This window comes from Mustela putorius, unplaced genomic scaffold (assembly GCF_011764305.1).
Source record: "Mustela putorius furo isolate JIRA1106 unplaced genomic scaffold, ASM1176430v1.1 tig00000450_pilon_pilon_pilon, whole genome shotgun sequence".
NCBI lineage: Eukaryota > Metazoa > Chordata > Mammalia > Carnivora > Mustelidae > Mustela > Mustela putorius.
In genome coordinates this window covers 2,628,485-2,648,239 of record NW_025421385.1, presented here as the reverse complement: position 1 = coordinate 2,648,239, position 19,755 = coordinate 2,628,485, and the positions used below count along the sequence as shown (strand labels likewise).

Sequence of the window (19,755 nt, the reverse complement as noted above, 5' to 3'; positions counted from 1 at the left end):
TGCCCAGGGGCCGTGGCCTGAGCTCTGCTGGCTTCCCGGGAGCTCGCCGCCGAGTTAGCTGCCGCTGCTGTTGCACAAAGGGCCACAGTGAGACATGCTCCCTCACCCCACAGACACAGCTTGCTGCCAGCTTCAGTGATTCACGGAAGGCAGGGACAGGGCCCGAAGCAGGCCAGCCTAGGCAGCACACCAGTGAGCGAGGTGGGCAGTGCGGCCGGCGCGGATCACACAGCCGCCCCCACGGGCCTCTGGCGGTGTCAGTCCGCAGCCCAGCAAGGCGGCAGCAGCCACAGCTTCCCAGCGGCTCTGTGAGAGCAGCGGCGCTGGCGATGACCTCCGGACATTTTCACGGCGGCGGGTACATCAGGAGGTGATCTGGCATTTCAAGAGACGAACAGAGGCACGTTTTGCCTTCGCCTTGCCGACTCTTGGGACAGCCCTTTCCCCAGATCCCCAAAGGATCCCCCTGGCCCCCGACACTTGCAGGGCCCCCTGGCCCTCAGGCTGCAGGTCAGGACACACCCGCCACGGTCGCCGCCCAGATCCAGGAAGTGGCCCGAAGCCCCGTGGTTACAGCAGACTGGCCCGAGCTCACACACATCACTCCAGACGCCATCACGTCCAGGGTCTCCGGAGATGTGTGTAAAAGCCTTCCAAACAGACGCCTGCAGCCTCTTCTCCGTCCGTAGCCGGAGCCTCATGCCCAGCCCTGCTCCCCTCTCTCCCCATCCCCCGAAGGCCCACCGGGCCGAGCAGAGCCTCAGCTTTCCTGTTGCTCCAGCTGGAGGAGACACAGACGGAAGGCCCTAGCCTGTGCGCAGCGACACCGGTGTGCGGCCAGACCCCCGCGCTTGGTCGGTGACGGAGCCACTGACAAGCCCATCCAGGGGGACCCAGGCTAGCTCGTTCCCCTCCTCCAACACCTCCAACGCCCGCCCTTGGCATTCAACCTCCGCTGTTCCCCTGCAGACCGCAATGTTCCGGGGATCCTGTGAGGGGCCGGCAGAAGCGACGAGCAGAGCAACACTGAGCTCTGCAGACAGCGTGGGCAGCCAGGGAGTCGTGCAGCCCCCAGAGCGCACGTGTGGGCCCGGCCATGACCCGTGGCACAAACTGCTCTTGGGGACGTGGAGCGGGGAGGCGGGGTGTGCTACCCACCAGCCGCGGACCTGCATGCAAGCTGTGACCAGAGGGAGTGCAGGGTGGGGGTGGGCCCACAGGAGGGGGCCCCTCTCACACACCCCTCCTGAGGATGTGAGTGTGGGGTAAGCGGCCTGACCTGAGCCCTCCCGTGATCAGTGAGATTCCCCACAACACCCGCCGGCCAGGGCCTGGCCTGCGCTGCACATACCGGTCCCACTCACCACAGAGGCTCCGAAGCCCACACCATATCCAGCCTCCCCTGGCCGGGGGGATGCCAGGACCAGGCTAGTCCCCTCTAGACAGAAGCTGTTCGCCACCAGCGGACGTCGCGGGTTCAGCAAGAGCAGACACCACGCCGGCCGTAGAACACGAGCTCGCCCAGACCCGAGAACACCGGCCTCTGCTGCCACAGGGGCTGGGACGGAAGGCCCACGGAGGGCCACAGGCTTTCTCCTCTGTCCCCGGGCTGCATCCCTGCCCCCAGAGAGACATCTTTACCAGAGCTCGACACTCGGCTCTGGGACCCCTGCGTGGGTGGGCGACACGGGCTTCCCCTGAGTTCTGCGTCCCCACGGTTCTACTCGGGCGCTCCGATGGGTGCCTCCCCCTGCCGGCCCAGCCCCGTCCGCTGCCCGTGAAGCATCATGTCAGGGCCTGGCTTGGCTCTTCTGCCTCAGGACACGCACCGTGGTGTGGACCACCTGGACGGACCCACCTCTCCGGCCCGGGAGGACCCCTCCCTTTGGGTTGGCTGAACCCTACACCTACCAGCAAAGCGGGATGAAAGGTCAGGAAGTCAAAGCACCCCGGTCCCCAAAACAAAGTCCCTGGTGGCACTGAAATGACAGAGACATTTCATCCTCCTCGATCTCGGGGCAAGGCTTCCGAGGCGCGCACCAGAGCTGTCCAGGACCCCTCCTGGCGGGCGCCCCGGCCCACCGACCCTCAAGGGCACAGGAGGTCCAGGGCCAGGCTGTGGAGGCGCTCCTGGGGGGATGTTGTCCCCTATACCCTGAACGACACCCTTATCACGGCCTTCGCCACGACACGATGATCATCTGCAAGTGTGACTCAGGAGCACGAGGACAGAGACAGGATCTTACTCATGTTTCTACAGAAAAACTGCACAGTGCCAGGACAAAATCAATGTGCCCCCACCTGACACACGATAAATTTCACCCAGAAAATACAATTTTTCCAAGTGTGGGTTTATTTCAAAATTGTAAAGATTTATATATTATTTTTTATTACATATAATAAGCAGTTTTTAGTTTAAAGTAAAAACTTTCACATTTAAAAATTTAAAAAAAGAAAAATGTAGGCATTTTTAAAGAGCCAAAAAAGCTTGGAGCATAGGTTTATCCTTAAATATTCACATCTTAAATGCTACTTAGAAAGGATTAAAAAACTCACGAAAAATCATTTACAGTTGGCAATGATTAAAAACGCCTTATTTGGGGGAAGGACATGTTAATGACACATAATGACTTTCACGTTACATTTAACAGTTGAATCAAACCAGTACACAGAATGGTCTTCACCCGTCGAAGCAGCTGTTTGGGGAAGTGAACAGAACAGCGACTCTCCAATGCTTTCTTGGAAGAGTGACTGATTTTCAGCTTATGAGAGAAGAACAGCATTTAATTACCGCATCCCTGGTGGGAAAAAAAAAAGAGAGAAAACAATGTAACAATCGGCCTTCAATAAGACCATGTTGGAGAAAACATTCCTGCCAAGAGACAAACGCACAGTCACCTCTTTACACCCGGAGCCGCTAAACATTCCCCAACGAAAACCCTGCTGGGCATCGCCTGAACTCAGGAACCGAATCTTGAAAATAATGTTTCAGGGTCCATCGACTTTAGTTACTCTTTCCTGGCACATACGCTAACCTCAGTATAAAGAAACAGGTGCAAACACCAAAAATAACCTAACAAAAGAATTTTTAAAGAGAAATAATGAAGTGGATTTAGAAAGCAGAACGTCTGTAGCGACACCCACAGAATTCTAAAGAAATATTCACGCTGACTCCGTCGCCTCTCACACTTTCTCGCCAACATGGCTTGTTTCAACTATGACTCGTTTCCATTCGCTAGAAGTCACTCTCTGTATACGGGTTGTTAGAAGCAGGCGCCGACGAACCAGGAATTCTGAGCACATTCTGTGTGTGGCCCCCAAAGGCAGGGGTGGCGCGTGGCTTTGGGCGGCCGCGGCTTCGAGCTCAGGCTCGCCGGGCGGGACATCGCTTCTAGGCGACCCTTCCCGGAGCGGAGAGGCGGCAGCGCAGCTCCCGGCTGGGTCCTGAGGACAGACTGGCCGGCAGCTCCCAGCCGGGGCGGCCCGCAGTCCCTCGCCCCACAGCCTGCCCGCCGGGAGCGGACCGTGTCTGCTGGTCCTCCCTGAAAGCCCGCATCCAGCAGAACCGGCCACCGGAGATGGGGTAAAAACGGAATTTCTACAGTCTCCTTCCTTGTTCACAGGAGGCATACAATTTTGCTGTTTCCTATGTCACCTGTTTCCAGATTTTAGAAAGAAATGAAGCTGTTCCTCAACAGAGTTTTCTTCTGGACTGGTCAGGTGTAAGACTACGGTGAGTTTGTTTTTCTTCCACAACTGAATGAGGCCGTTTCCCGGGAGGAATGCAACAAGACGGCGGTTCCTCTTGACGCAGCAAGTGTGTTTCTGCCGGCTTAAACGCCTCCGTATCCCATGTCGTCTGCTCACTTTATCTTTAAGGCAGAATTTGTTTTGCTGGTGTCTCTACATCCCGCGTCCTGAGTGCGTGTGTCATGGAACCATCAGCAATTTCCTACCTGCAAAGGCCCAGGTGGCAAAAACAGCCCCCAGTCGCCTGCTGCACGCGTTCCCAGTGGCCTCACCGTATGGCAGACTACTACTCATCTTACTTAAAAAATAATTTCTTTGGGGGAAAAAAGTCAAAGTTCACAAAAAAAACAGCCTTTACATCACATTTTAATGTGCATCTGCTAAATCCGTGTATTTGTGCAGACTATTAGAGGACCAGAAGCAGCAGCCTCACCTTGCATACGGGATGTAGGACAGGCTGTACCTGCAAGAAAAGTTCACAGATGTTGAGACCGTCTGCACACCGTTCCTCTGAGAGCCAAGGGACCCTACTGCCACACCACAGAAAATACAGCTACTGGATACTGTGCGGCAATCCTCCCAGTAGGACCCCAGACCCCCAGACAGGCAGGAACCGCACTGGCCAGGCAGGAACAGCATCAACCAGGCACGGATTAAAGATGCAAATGACTGTGCCCCACACCCCACCTCCTGCACTAACCCTCCGGGCCCCTGCCACCTACTGAAGTCTGAGCTGGGGATACTAGAAATGACCCTGGTTTTGTTTTAGTAAAAACCGTAAGATACCTGGGGATAAACTACATTCTCCCTCAGGGAGTAAGGTCATTAAGTACCACTGAGGCAATAGAAAAACCAACATATTACAGAAAAAGCCACAGAATCTGGCTGAAACCAGCCACGGTTCACGGAAACAGCAAGCCCACAGGTGCAGAAGCGCATGCGGCCCCCGACAGGGCCCCAGCCATCGGTGGAGGGAGACCCGGGGCCAGAGCGGAGACTGCTCTCAGGGGGACGGAAGACGGCCACTCGGGGGGAACGGGCGCACTCTTGGTGAGAGCAGACAATGAGCTCTAGTGAGAAGGGGACGGACTCCAGAAACGCCTGAGTCAGGAAGGACACGGAGGCGTGTGGGGCGGGGCTCATCCGATTCGAGCCCCCTGCACTGGGCCCCTGACGCAGTGGGACTGGGTGCTTGCCTGAGCGGCACGTGAGCAGGGCGCAGGGGTGCCACAGAGGGCCCGTGGGAGGCAGCCGGGGACACGTGCGCAGCAGGATCTACAGCTCCTGCAGCGGACTTCCCGAGCCACCTAAACGTGGATTTTTTTTTTTTTTCCAATAAATACCTGGGGAACTTTTTTGTGGGGGATTTGCAACCATTTGGAAAACCTCGCAGATGAACCACATGGCCTAGGAAGCCCTGAATGAGTTACGAAGCAGGCCTGGCTGAGAATGCAGTGCGTAAGACAGAGAACACGGGCTGCACGGCCTGGAGTCACCAGCAGCCTCTCCGTGGGGGGCTCTGGGCAGTCAAAGCTTACACACAGGTGTTCCACGAGGCGGGGGACCAGCCCCTCAGCCCCGAGGTGAACAGCTGACCGTCCTCACTGATGAGTCCGATGGGACCGCGCCAGGTGTGACAGGTCCCCAGTTAGCAGAAGGAAATCGACTCTGTAAGTACTCAGCCGTACGGCGCAAAGGGAACAGTCACCAGCGTCGTCCAGGGCTGCTCCCGGGACAGCCTCCCTTCTAAGGACTCACATGGCATCGGCATCGCCTACACCCCTCACCGTTTCTCTCCCACGTACCCAGCAGGCAGCAAGCGCATCACGGTGTAAGCGAGCCGGCCCAGCAGCCCCACCAAGGTGACCCCCACCCCTCCACAGCCCCGGCTCCGGCAACTGATGGGTGACCGGCGAGTCCCCAGGGACACAGCACAGATCTCACCCATCTGACCTCGAGGGAGGCCCAGCCTCCAGGGCGCAGCCTTCACCCGGGACAGCCTCCCGACGTCCCCAGGCTCAAAGCCTTGAACAAACAGCTCATCACCGCTTAGGGAACGTTAACGCTCGCACCAGGGAGACTTACCAGGTCATGGACAAGAACTGCAATATGCAGAATAATAAGGCCAGGCCCTTTCTGTGCCACTAGCAACAGCAAAAACAGAGAAAGACAAGTTAAGAGTTTTTAAAAATATTTTTCGCAAATTCAATTTCTCCCCTTCAAAATGCAGACAATGGCTTCGTTTACTTTAAGTTTTGGTACAACAGTTTTTTGGCATTTTTTTAAGATATTTTTATTTGGGTGCGTGGGTGGCTCCGTTGTGAAGCGTCGGTCTTTGGCTCAGGTCATGATCCTGGGGCCGTGGGATCGAGTCCCGCATGGGTCTCCCTGCTCAGCGGGGCGCCTGCTGCTCCTTCTCCTTCTGACACTCCCCTGCTCGAGCTCTCACTTTCTCTCATTCTCTCTCAACTAAATAAATCTTTATTTTAATTAGATTTCATTTAAATTTAATTAAGTTCAAATTAAAATTAAAATTTAATTAAATTTTAAAATCTCTGTTTTAAATTACCTCGAGTCCCCGAGGTAACTGTGGGGGGGGCGCATTAGGGCCCCGTGTCCAGGTCGGCCGCACCCCCCCAGCAACAGTCAGGGCCACTGTCCTCGGCGGGGCTTCCGCGCATCACTCCTGCTCTCGCTCCTGGAGCTCGTTCCGGAAGCAAAGCTGTGCTACTGCAATCTCCCGGAATAACGTAAAATGAACAGTTTCTGCGTTAAAGTGGCCGGTCTCTGGGATTCCTTGTCCATTTGTATTTCTGTGTGTTCACCTCTTTATCGTCCACTGCCTACCAAACAATAGGCGGTTAGACCACCCCTGAGCCAGGCATCAGCGCCCCACACGGGCGTACGAGTACAGGTTAAGAGCGTTCTTTGGCGAAATCGTTGAGAAATGAGGTAGAAGCACTGTCACATAATGCGAGCTTAGTCCTCACATCCCCCAAATGAACACTTTTGATGGAACAGTCCTAAGACATGTGCTACACTACTCTTCTCTGAGGCGCGCGGTTTCTTGATAGCTCAGAACCACTGCAACTCCCTGCGGGAAGCAGACGGGGCGGGAGGTTCCTACAAGGACGACCCCGAGCCCAAGAAGCGAGCGGGACTGGATGCCGCCGTTTCCTGCTAACAAGGAGCTACCGCCCTGCCTCAGGAGGCACAAGGCTAATTTAACTTCTTGTGCCCCCCCCCTTTTTAAAGTGATGTTCATCTTTTTAAAAATTAATTAAGTCATCTCCACTCCCAACGTGGGGCTCCAACTCATGACCCCGAGATCAAGCGGACGCTCTTCCAACGGAGCGAGCCAAGGACCCCTTTCGCCTCCTCCAGCTCATTTGTTTTGGTTTCTCATGAGCTTCAACATCTTGTGACTCAAAACGCACTCCGGCACCCCAGCATCCTCTGCCTCGGGGTGCAGCGCGGCGCGGCCAGCGAGCACAGCAGACGCAGAAAACGCCCCCGGCAGGAGCCTCTCGGGGCCTGGGAGCGGGGAGAGCAGCTGGACCTTCTGCCCTAAAAGCGAGTCTGAACCCCCCTGTCCGCTCTGGACAGCAGGGTCACTGCCCAGTCTAGCCACGAAGCTGACGTTCCCGCACACAATCTTAGGGACCCCCCACCTCTGGGGGTTTCAGACACCAGACCCTGAGCCCCTGGGACGACGGCGTGGCGACACAGGCCCGGCGGGGGGAACTTACCCAAAGAGCAGCGCACAGGGTGAATATGAAACAGAGCTAGAGGAGAGGAGAGAAAAACAGCAAGTGAGAGCCCTTCCGAGAGCGGACCTGCACTCGCTGGCGCGCGTCACGAAGCGAGGACCGAACCCAGGACACGGCCGCTCCGGCTGTACGGACTCAGGGCCGAGTCCGGGACTTCCCGTCTGGGCCGCAGCGATCCTGGGCAAACCACCAGCACCGAGTAAGTAGCCACTGATCAAACCAGCAGACGGGACGTTTGAGGACGGAGACCAGCTGCTGATTTTTCACTTCTTTTAAGTCTTATGTAACTAACATCCCGTGTTCCACCAGCTTCGGGTGTACGGGACAGGGGTTCGACACTGGCACGCACGACTCGGTGCTCATCACGACAGCCCGGCTCTTCATCCCTGGATGACGGCTGTTCTGGCGAGGGCTGACGTCACTGTTTAGTGACAGAGTACTGCAACAGGCACTTAGCACAACCGGGAACACCTGGAAAATTCTACTTTATTTAACTTGACATAAGGCATCTACTGTAACGATTTTCACACCAAAGATGACACCATCACTCCATGTCCCCGTGTCCCTCCAGGAGGCAGAGGAGTGACAGCAACGGTGACAAGCAGGAGGCTGACAGGCACAGGCCTGCGTGACATAGCAGCCCTGACCCTCTGGGTGATCAATCAGTCGTCTGCTCTCACCTTCACTTCTCTGCTCTTGAAAACGAGGACGGCGTCCGCCGAGCTGCTCTAGAGCGCGACGGCGGTGAGCGGATCAGAACCTGTCGTGGGCCCACGTGAGGGGGGCACTGAGAAGACAGGCAGGTGCCAGTCGCCGCGTCACTGTCCGACTTGGCACGAGTTACGTCAGCAGCAAACCTGAGCACGCAGGACACTCGGCTGGAAACGTCATGACTCAGGCCACCACCAAAGTTACGTCCTGTTAACACTTAATGGTCTCTCCTGGGAAACAGTCTGTGTTTCTGAATGTCTGACAGCCTTCCCAACCGTCTGCTTATCTGCGTAGAGAACGTCACTAAGACGGCTTCCAGGAGATCCGGAACAAAGCCCATCTCCACAAACCCCGAGTAAAATACAAACGTCTCCCCGTCCAACAGCACTGGCTTCGGTAACCCACACAAAGCTGAATACTAATATGCTGCTATGCATGTGAATACAGGAAATGAAAAATAACTGGAAAAATTAGAAAAACGGTAATAAGATATGACGAAGCGGAAGAAGGACATGAATGAAGAGTCCAGCTAAAAAGGATTTATTTCCTTTCCTCTGCTGCCGAGCCTCCCACGCGTTAGGGCGGAAACCATTCCCTGACCACACATCTGCCAGCAGGAGCTGTTTCAAAGCCTCCTGGCGTTACAAGGACACACGAGCTGATGCTGACTCCTAAGTTCAAGAACGTGCTGAAGAGAAATCTTCGAGAGACACAGACAAGCCCATCAGGAGCCGGCCGCTCACTGGAGAGAGGGACACTTGCATTCCTTGGCCCACGATACCCAAAACATCAGCCAAGAACCCAGAATGCGTGACATGCAAACCTAACCACAAGCCCATGCCTGCCCCGGTTTAAACACAGATCCCGAATTTAAGAGCGAGGACCTGACGGCCACGCACGAGACCCAGCAGGTGATGAACGGCATCCTGAAAGGCACGGCTCAGGCCGCGCTGCCGGGACTACAACAGTCACACGGGGAAGGGACAGAAGCCAGACGATGGCTACCTGGATGAAGCCTAGCGTCCCTGAGAGAAGAGACGAACCGCCTCCGGGGAGCCCTGTGTCCCAGCCACCCCCTCCGAAGAGCACACAGGAGCCTCTGTCATGAGGCGCTCTCTGGGGCTGGGAAAGGACCACCTCCACGTTCAACACTCAGAGCTCCGACGGCAGGTACATGCGGCAGAAAGGAGCACTGCGCAAGTCAGTCGATGTAAGTAACGCTGGATCCTCGACTCCTGAACACACAGCCTGAGGGCAGGGTCATTACGCGCAGTAAGAGAAATTTCAGAGTACGCATGTAAGGAAGCAATCATCTGCCAGATGATAACGCAAAAACCCCTTCTCTAAGTTGAATTTTCATCATCTACTTACAAGCATAATAATTGTTGCGAGCAATCTCGTTGTCTCAAACATCTTCTTCAGCTGCTTCACGGGTCCCATCAGAAAGCAGGTACTTAAAAAAGAGAACAGAGTACGTACCATTTGAAACAAACAGGAGAACCAAGGCATGAATCTACTACTTCGGCTACATAAACATAAACCCTTTAAACAAAGGACATCTTACGTTGGTTTACTAATAACAATCTCTCACTAAATCAGTTGTATTTTTCCTTAACATTAAAAGGAAACTTTCTTTAAAACCTTAGTACTTTATCTTTTTTTAATGAAGCTCTAGGCCCAACAGGGCTTGAACTCGTGGCCCCCAGATCAAGAGTCACATGGTCTACCGACGCAGCCAGGCAGAGGCCCCGGAGAGGAGCCTGACTGGGCATCCTAGGACCCACCATGGTCTCTCACAAGGTCTCCCGAGGGTGACTTCAGAGCTCCCGCTGAACGCAATGCCGAGGCCGTCCCGTGCCCACAGGTTGTCCACTCCCGATCTGAGCCCATTCAGGCACTGGCCCTCCTCACCCCTGCACGCTACTGACCGGAAAAACACTACACGACCCCCAAATAATGGTCAGGGGGAAGCCCCCAACAGCAACACGACCTAAAACCGCTGGGCTGGGCTCTGCTCCGCTGGGAGCCTGAAGGAGCAGCTCTGCAGGCTCGAGCCCAGAAAACCCTGAGCTCGGCCTCGGCTCACGCAGGTTCACCTGACTACCTCTGATCCAGAAAACTCCTGAGGAGACAGAAGGCCACCTCCGAAAACTCAGTGTACACAAACCCAGAACAACTTCTCCAGCAGACGTCAACACTCCCAAACTGGGCACCGAGATCCTCAGAGGGGGGTTCCCACGCCCCAATCCCACACGATCCGGGCAGGCTGGCGCCCCTCGCCTCTGATCTCCCTGCTCAGCACCACACCCGGAGGACCTCCAGTCCGGCCCCCGCCCTCCGAGACGGTGCTTCCCACGCAGGGACCAGAGCGCAGCCCCAGGAGCCGGGGTCTGGAGGATGGTCTGGTAGAGAGCCTGGCGGTCACCTTACTGGGCACATCACGGGGTGGTGACTCACCCTCTCTGGGCCATAAAGCGGGGGTGATAACAGCGCCCACTTCAGACACTGGAGTAGCAGACGGAAGCACTTACAAGTGCCCTGAAGGCTGGCTATTCCCCCTGTTCCCACGCCACGACGCCTCTGGCACACGTTACCGAACGAACATCGGTCTCGCGGCTCCAGAAGCCATGCCACTCGGGCGCTGTCTCCTGGAAAGGAACTGGCGCCGGCACAGCAGACCCGGAGGAGCCCGACTTCTGTACGCACCTGGCAAGCGCGGCGAGATTTCCAAAGGTATAAAACACCGCAAACAGCTTTATGCCACCAGGAAGCCACAGCAATCCGGTCCCCTGAAAGTTTTACCATTTTGAAAGTTTTACCATTGTAATAGCATAAAATATAACCACGCTACAGTAAAAACAGTAAGATCATACAATAAACTACAGTTTAAGTAAAAATGGACTAGCCGGGTCTCTACTTACATCATTTTAAAGACAGTTAATTGTCATTGTTATTTGCCAAGTGGACTCTTCTGACTGTTTTGCACGTGAGTGTCCACAACTTACCCACAGCGGAACGTTCCCTACACGTGGGCGTGCATCTCACCCTACGTAAAGTAATATTCTTTATACACCGCGAGTTCAAGTTAACACATTACAATTGCTGGCTCTGCAGCTTTCTATACACACTGATTTTTTCTTAAAAAAAATTATTTTCATAACCTGTAGCCCCCCACCCCCAGTAAATGCTAATTTCGGCATCTCTGTATTGCCCTCTAGCCCTTTCTGTCCAGTAACCACGTCCCCCTGGACACAGTCCGGCAGCAGCCCGGAGTGCAGGCTGCTCGTTGGAGGACATGGGATTAGCAGGGCCGAGAACAGAAGTCATCGGGCGACAGGAGGCTGTAACTCACCAGGACAGAGAAGAAAATGCCGCATACGAAGCAGATGGCGAACCACTTCAGCCTGGTGTTGAAGCTGAGGGACGAGGCGTCCAGGACCTAAGGAAGGGAGGGGAATCAGTACGCGCCCTCCTGGCACAGTCCACTTCGCGACGTCGTGCAGCGGGAGGGCAACACCCGAGCCTGTCCGCGGAATCTGTTTGCTTGTGCCTGCTGCACGTCACGTGAGAACGCTACGACCACCCCCCCCAGGCTGTAAAGGGAGATGTGAGCACGACGTGGGGTGAAGGACCGTCTCGGGGCACCGCTGTTCCCTCTGCCGGTGGGATGACAGGTGTGCCCACGGCTCTGTGCTCCTGGTTTCAACAGCCCTTACCTGCAGGACAGCAGACACACCCCAACATGGATGAAATGACAGACGTAGGATACATACCATAAAATACTCAACGACTAAAAAAATCAGGGGAAGATGAAACAAGATCACAAGATCAGCAAAATGTGGGGCACGGCTGAGCCTGCGCCCCGGGCGCACAGGGCTCACCACGCCACTGTCCCTACCTGAGGCCGTGCAGGAGAGGCCCCCAAGTACAGAGCCTGAGACAGGGGTTCTGATGCTTGAACTGCTCTGGGCACAAACCCTGAGGGGAGTGAGAGGAGCTGAAGGGGAAGGGGAGGGATCATGTGGTTTCAGCTGGTGTTCAGCTCGGGCCTGGGCTGCCAATGCCGCCTGATGCAGGGGGCCAGCCTTCCGGAACCCACCTCCTGCCAGCTGGCCACGGGCTGTCGGCAGAGTGGGGGTGCCTGCAGGAGGGCACGGCTGTGGGCCTGAGGCGGATGCATACACCTGCCTCATGAGGGGGACCTGGGCAGCCACTGGTCGTGTCTGCCACCAGACACATAACTTCCATGTATTATAAAAAGTTCACCTAAAACCAACTCAGGAAAGCCCTAGGTACACCCTCAACCATTATTAAAAAAACAAAATATATTTTTTTTAAATGATCATTTATGCTAGAGCAACAGCATTGCTATATGCAAACTGTAACCAAATTACGTGGGCAGAGTGGAAATCACCGGGCTCGCCTTCTACAGTAATCCAGACACAGCTGTGGACACGCTCAGGTTTCTAATTACACTCAGGACTTATTTCCCAATGAAGCTGAAAAAGTATCAGCAATGGTCATTTCAGAAAACTAGAAATACATATTAAGAAGTTCGTATTTTAAAAAAAGAAGTTTATATCAAAACTTAATTTCTAACTTATATTACCACAAATACTTAAAAATAAGATCATGTGCTTAGAACGTATTTCAAGAATAATGAAGCAAAAACAAAATTTCTTTGCAAAGGCTCAAAAATACCTTTTGCTACATTCCTTACCTCAACCAATTAACCTGGGAATCCTTGCGCAGCATGAAAAGTAGATAAAAATAATTAAAGACTGTAAGTACAACAAATATCACTTAATGCATTTTAAGTTGTTTTTTAAAATCTGCTTTGACTCACGTTCTCTTTTCCTGCAATGTCAGCCATTTAGAGCAAAACTACTGTTCCGTGTTAAACAAAGAACAGACTTGCCTATGAAAATCTCCAAATGTCACGCATTCTGACCAGGAGGAGGGGCCCTGTTGCGTCTCCACTCCACGGAGCAGCACGGACCCCACGGACCGCTCACGGTGCAGGAGCCCGCGGCCGGCGCGCCCACGCCAGCCCCCGGGGAAGCCGGACTGGGAACCGGGCAGCGAGAGAGCAGTGACGTGGGAACCAGTTGACAAGTTCAGGTCACCCCACCGTTCCCAAGCTCACTGCCGGTTTTCGAGAGCCAGTTGGTGCTTCTCTCGGACTGCTCACGTACGGACTTGTAGGTGTTCCCTCTTATTACCATCTTCCAAGTGACGATCGCCAAAAGGCAACAAGTTATTTCCATTTGTAAAAACGCAATATTCAACCCACAAGCAAATGACTCGCCTTGTGGTTTGCCTGCTGTCCAGGACACAGAAACAAACCAGATTCCCTACCTCGCGCCGGGAAGAGCGCGCCGAGCGCGCCAGAACGGAGCCCGAGGAGCCCGGACGGCCCGCCCCCTGCAGCAGAAGCATTTGGGTGCGCCTTTCTGGCCCAAGCACCGTCAGGAAGGAGCCCAGCAAAACCAGCAACTGTGCTGACTTCGTAAAGGTCGTCTCAAAGAAGAAATACGCATGGACGCGGGCACCAAGGACTCATTTGTTATCAAGGCAGAGGCAGCGGGTGCCTGGCTAGCTCCGTCCGTTAAACATCTGACCTGCTTTCGGCTCAGGTCCTGATCTCAGGGTTGTGGGATCGAGCCCCACGCCGGGCTCTGCGCTAGCGGGGAGTCTGTCGAGACTCTCTTCCCCTGCCTCGGCCCCTCCCCCTGCTCGCCTGCTCACTTACTCGCTCTCAAAATAAATAAAAATCTTCAAAAGTAACTAGAGGCCACCTGGGTAGCTCAGCTGGTTTAACATCTGCCTTCGGCTCAGGTCATGACCCCACAGGGTTCTGGGATCAAGTCTTAGCGGGGAGCCTGCTTCTTCTCCCTCTGCCTGCCACTCCCCCTGCTTATGCTCTCTCAAATAAATAATAAAATCTTGAAAATAAATAAGTAAAAATAATTAGAAAAACTAAACAAAGGAAGAGGAAGCAAAAAGCAAGCCTCCGGTCAGCAGGAGAGACCCTGCCCTTCTCCGGCGCCCTCTCCCTGCTGCCGTGAACGGCACTCCCGGGGAGCCAGAACACGACTGATGAAAAAAATATTAGTTAGAAAACATCTCCAGGGTCGGGCTCTCTGCTCAGCAGGGAGCCTGCTTCCTTCTCTCTCTCTCTGCCTGCCTCTCAGTGTACTTGTAATTTCTCTCTGTCAAATAAATAAATAAAATCTTTAAAAGAAAACATCTCCGCAGCAGCAGCAGCATTACGGACGAGAGAATGACCCCATGGCCCGGCGGACACTCGCGTCTCTCCTAGAGCTGGAGAAGCCAGGAGAGCCCCCGATCACACGGCGGCAGCTGTCTCGGCAGAGCCTTGCTCCGCAGCCGCCAGCACTTGGATAGCGGGAACGCGGTGGGCCTTCAGCTACCGAACACCACGACCGCGGTCCTCGCTCAATGGGACGGTGGTGTCGAGAGAGGTAATGACCAGCGACCAGGAGCTCCGGGAGCAGGTGCGCACAGACGCTCTCCCGCGGGATGGTCGCCCCACCACCTCGGTGCCCGGCTGACTCGGTGTCCTCTGTGACCCGCAGGCCCTCCTCCCTCCCGTCCCCTACTGCTCTCCTGTCACGTGCTCTCACTTGCGACCTCCGCAGACAGGTCCTACCCCAGATCCTGGCAGAGTCTTGGATGACTCCAACACCCACACGGACAGCCGGGCCTTCTGCTCCTCGTCCCTCATCTCCACGGGCTCTGCCGTCCACCACACTCAGTGACCCGGGCCACTCACACTCCCCGAAATCACCCCATGCCCAAACTTCGAGCTGCTGCTCTTGGGCCTTGATGTCCCCCTGGTGGCACGCGGATCCAACGGCTCGTGCCTGGACTGCCCTGCAGCCTCGGGGTCCACCGGTCCTTCTCTCCTTTCGGCTGAAACACAAGCTCCATCAACGCAGACATGTAGACCCCCTTCTGCTGCATCCACCTGGCCCAACGCCACGACTCGAGCCCGCGTCCTCTTCCTCTGGCCGGTCGGGCGGCAGCACGGGGGATCGTAACCAGGTCATCGCCACCTCCCCACAGGCCCTGACGACGCTTGCCTGGCGACCCGCCACGGGGGCCCGACCGGCACCGGCAGGCACCCGCCTTCTTCCTCCACAGCCCATGAGCTATTTCAAACCTCCGGGCGTAGCCCTGACAGTCTCTGTGCGCGCAGCGTCCCTCCTCCGCCCCGAAAACACAGACCCCTGACGTGGCCGTGCCCACGGCTCACTTCCAGCAACCCCCGAGCCCCGCGCAAGCCCCTCTGCCCTTCCTTCCCGCGCATGTCCGCAGAGGGGCTGAGCTCAGTGCGCCCTAGAGCCCAGTCCCCCGACCTTCTCAGGGAACACGCAGTATCCCCTACTCTGCCGTCTCCAGAGTGACCCCCATTCTCTCCCTGAGACCGCCCCCACCAACCTGCCCGCGCCATCACGCCTCTTCCAGCTTAAAGAAAAAGCTCACTTGATTTCAGCCTCGGGCCTCCGCTCACTCATCGCTCAGCAAACACTGCGGTGCTCCTGGGGCCTGTCCTCGGGGCTGAGTCGTCCGGCCCTCCGCGCGCCCTCCTCCCTGACTCAGGCTCCATCAACCTGCCCGACCCTTGGGTGGGGGGCTCCCCCGACAGGAAGCGCACCGCCAACTGGGCCCAGAGCCCGGGGGCAAACGGCACAGAGGGAAGCCAGCCCCCCCTAGCGTCCGGCCTCTTGCTCCTCCGGCCACAGAAAGCAGTCCGAGGCACAACTGGCCCTGCCATTTTGGCCGACTGCTTTTTTTCTCTTAAGATTTTACTGACTTCCTTATTTGAGAGAAAGCGAGAGAGCACGAGTGGGCACACAAGCAGGGGGAAGGGCAGAGGGAAAAATCACAGGCAGACGCCCTGCAGAGCAGGGAGCCCAACACGGGGCTCGAACCCAACATCCCAGGACCCTAACATGAGCCTAAGTCAGACGCTTAACAGACTGAGCCACCTGGGCGCCCCAACCCATTGCTTTAAATCGGCTGCTCTGACCCTGACTGCCGGCAGCTGAGTGGGACGCTGGTGACACAGCTGCGAGCGTGGTAAGGTGACTGTCCTCACACCTGTGAATGCCCAATTCTAGCACCTCGGGGGCCATGTGTGCACAGGGAGGACTTCAGCAGGTCCGAGCGTGGAGGGCAGGGCGGGAGGGGCTCCCGAAGCTGGATCTGGAGGCTTGCTAAAGGCCTCTGCGGAGGTGCCTCAAAGAGACAGCAGACAGAAGTGGGGACATCAGAGGGACAGCGCCCTCTCCTCCCGTGACACCAATCTCCCCTTAGGTCTCCTGGTTCCTCTCACACTCCAGAAACCGCCTGGTCACCCTTGTCGGATCCCGGCGAGAAAGAGCGCACCCAGGTTAAAGCCCAGTAGGCAAACCTTGGGAGCCAGGTTGGGGCAGCCCAGAAAAGAGAAACGGCTAAGGCGGAGGCAGCTGAGCAGAGCGTGGTTGTCCCGGGGGGACAGGGTTGAGGCGGGGAGGCATGCAGAGGGCTGGGGTGCCTCGAGCAGAGTCTGGACCTTACACCAAGGGCTCAGGAAGCCACGTGACGGATCTAGATCCTTCCACACCCGGCTCCTTCTCTCCCTCCTTCCGTCTTCCCAGACACCTCACAAGGAGAGACCCTCCAACTCGCTGTTCTGCCTCTTCCCTGGCCGCCAAGTCCCCAGAGCGGGATGGAGCAGTCCCAGATCTCAGACGCATCTGGCCACCACCGTCTCCCACCTCCCCTGCTGCCTGAGCCAACCGTCCAGGCCTCTAAACCCTACCTCGTGTATGTCCTGCCACACTCGTAGGATGTCATCTGAAGGCCACCAGCAAGCTCCCTACATCCTCACTCTCTGCCCTGACAGGTCCCCGCCTCCCCTCTCTGCACTCCGGTCGCCCCTGCACTCTCGGAGCGGGGCCGCTCTTCTTAGACCCACGCGTCCTGACCGCTGGGGACAGGAAGTGGCTAGGTGAACGCCCCCCTCACTACTGTTTCCGATCCGTTCCTCGGCCCCAGAAATAGCTGCCTCCAGGACCCTGCCATCACACCAGGCCCCCTGCGACTCCCCCTCCCTGCGGTCACCACCATCCCCTAGGTCACCGCCTTCACCGCCCCCCTCCCAGATCACACGTCTTGCTCTTCTAAGGGTTTGCGTCCGGCTCACTCGCATCCCTCCACTCCTGTCTAACTGTAGGTCGTTTCGCCACTGGAGGAAGAAGCCGTCTAAACGACAGGACTCCTGGTTCCTCACCCTCTGTCCTCGGGCGATCTCCGCACCGTCCACCAGCCACCAAGCCCCTTATCTACAGCAAGACATGCGCCACCATCTCAACACCCTCCATGATCTCGGTTTCAAGCATCCCCCTTTCCGACCACCACCTCCTACCCTCCTGCATGCCTAGTGACCCACCCCACCGATGTCACCACGCACTCACTCTCCCTCCGCACCCCCGCACCCCTGCTGCCCTCCTATAATCACTCCTGCGTATATTCTCAGCTTCTTTGCCCTCTGCCCCCTCATGCGGTCACTGGGCGGCATCCAAACCCTGGTTAAATCCAACTCTGCCAGCCCTGCCTGCACTCCTGCTGCCGAGCAGGACCCCCACCCCAAGGTCAGGACCATTACCCACACTGGGGCTCTGTGCTGCCAACAGTCCCGGGCTGCCCCAGTCCATCCACTCCCCTGCCTATTCTCTCCAACTACCTTCGCACGTTCTTCCTGAACTTCAACGCTCACCCCCCACCCAAACTTCCACCTGGCAACTTCACGTCCCATTTCAGTGAGGACAGAATCCTCTCGTGCTCCAAGGACAGGATCTGCAGCCGCGTGCTCTCTCCCCGCTCCTCCCACAGGTCCACAGGCCCCGGCCATCCACCTGCCCAAGCATGGCCAGCCCTTCTCGGGTGCAGCCGACCCCCTCTCCGGGGATCTTCCCAACCGCCCCTGGACGGCCCTCCAGCCAAGATCCCCCCTCCTGCCTGCACCACCAGCCTCCCGTCTTCTGGGCTACTCTCAACAGCCTTCTCCCCTCCGGACTGTGGGCTCAACAAAAGGGACACTCTCCCCTTCACGTACCCCAGGCTTCGAGCTGCTCCGTGCAACAGAACTTCCTGCAATGAAACGTCCCACTCGTGTCCCGTCCTATGCAGCAACCATGAACACACGTGCCTGCCGGACACCTGAGATGCGGCTGGTGTGACCAAGAAAGGAATTTCGAATCTTACTTTCAATGAGTTTAAAGGGTAAGCGGCCGCACGCGCTCCGGCGCTGCCCTGGCGAGCGCGACCCAGCGAGTCGGGAGCTGCGGGGCCATCTCCGCCCGCGCGGGCGCCTCTCCCATCCTATTAGCGGACCCTGCGGGACCACGACCACCCGCGCGACCGCTACCCCCGGCCCCGAAAGCAGTTCCTGTGGTGCAGCGCTGGGGGTAAACAGGACCCCGGCGCGGCCGCGGGGAGGGGCGCGTCCCGGCCTCCGCAAGCCCGGCGCTCAGCGCTCCGCTCCGGGGCCGCCAGGGGAGCGCCGCCGGCGAGCACCCGCGGGCAGGCTCCCGCCCCGCCGCGCCTCGGGGGAAGGGCACTGGGGCGAAGCGGCTCTGCTCGGCGCGGAACCCGCTGCCGGGGCTGCGAGCCCGAGCAGCCTCCGCCTCGCCCGTGACCCCCGCCCCCGGCCGCCGTCTCCGACAGGCCCCGCGCGCCGCCTTCCCCGCGCGCCGCGACCCGGAGCCCGGACGCCGGCCTCCCGCGGCTGCAGAGCCCGGCGCCGCGCAGAGCCCACGGAGAGCCCCGGGGCCCCGAGGGCCGGAGGCCGACGCGGGGTGCGGCGGGGACTTCTGCGGACCCCACGGAGACCCGGAGCGCCCCAGCGCGCCCCGCCCGGCCCCGCCGCGGCCGCTACCTGCGCCGTCAGGCCCTGCTCCTCGTCGTCCTGGCCGCTCAGGACCCGCCGCAGCTTCTCCATGGCGCTGCTCCCCGCGCACTGGCGGCCCGGCTCGCTGGACCCCGCGCCCTCCCGGAACCCGGAACCCGGCGCCCCACGTGACCGGACATCCGGGACGCCGCTTCCGGCGCCTCCCCGCAGCGCGCGCCTGCGCGTCGGGACCCCGCCGGCCGGGCCGGAGTCTGCGCGGTCAGGCTCTGCGCGGCGGGCCGCGGGCGGCGGGCTCTCGCTGCTGCGGGCGTCCTCTCGCCCGGGTCGGGACGCTCGGCTGATGCCGTAGGACGAACGCAGGTCCTCGGGCGTGGACTCCACGCTCAGTGCCGCAGACTCGGGGCCAGTGCTCCAGACCCGAGCCCCACAGTGCGGCCCCGGCACCCAGTACGGCAGACCCGGCACGCGGTACTGCAGGACCAGCACCCGGTACTGCAGCTCCAGCACCTGGTACTGCAGCTCCGGCACCCGGTACGGCAGACCCGGCACGCGGTACTGCAGGACCAGCACCCGGTACTGCAGGACCAGCACCCGGTGCTGAAG

General features: G+C 57.7%; 1 protein-coding gene across 4 annotated transcripts; it reads right to left on the bottom strand.

Annotated features, from left to right (window-relative positions):
• Positions 1–2,337: 2,337 nt before the first annotated feature.
• Positions 2,338–19,348, bottom strand: SFT2D1 (SFT2 domain containing 1). 4 transcript variants are annotated; one of them, XM_045080058.1, is made up of 8 exons: positions 19,180–19,333; positions 11,584–11,670; positions 10,938–11,020; positions 9,603–9,684; positions 7,500–7,535; positions 5,836–5,894; positions 4,184–4,213; positions 2,338–2,798 (listed from the first exon to the last, which is right to left on the bottom strand). In XM_045080058.1, the coding sequence occupies exons 1-8, from the start codon at positions 19,240–19,242 to the stop codon at positions 2,759–2,761; spliced, it is 480 nt and encodes a 159-aa protein (XP_044935993.1). In that variant the 5' UTR covers positions 19,243–19,333; the 3' UTR covers positions 2,338–2,758. The 4 variants fall into 4 exon arrangements, 3 of the variants coding, with proteins under 3 accessions (XP_044935993.1, XP_044935995.1, XP_044935994.1); XR_006606783.1 differs by lacking the exon at positions 2,338–2,798 and adding an exon at positions 6,320–6,593 and having other exon boundaries at positions 4,178–4,213; positions 19,180–19,335; XM_045080060.1 differs by lacking the exons at positions 2,338–2,798; positions 4,184–4,213; positions 5,836–5,894; positions 7,500–7,535 and adding exons at positions 8,756–9,479; positions 18,358–18,472 and having other exon boundaries at positions 19,180–19,348.
• Positions 19,349–19,755: the final 407 nt, after the last annotated feature.

Bases quoted from the DNA above. Each gene is read 5' to 3' on its own strand.
- SFT2D1 (XM_045080058.1), bottom strand. From the start codon at position 19,242: ATGGAGAAGCTGCGGCGGGTCCTGAGCGGCCAGGACGACGAGGAGCAG. The intron at 11,671-19,179 runs GTAGCGGCCGCG...TCCCTTCCTTAG, and splicing joins AGCAGGGCCTGACGGCGCAG to GTCCTGGACGCCTCGTCCCT. The intron at 9,685-10,937 runs GTGCGTACAGAA...CTCTTTTTTAAG, and splicing joins AATCTCGCCGCGCTTGCCAG to TACCTGCTTTCTGATGGGAC.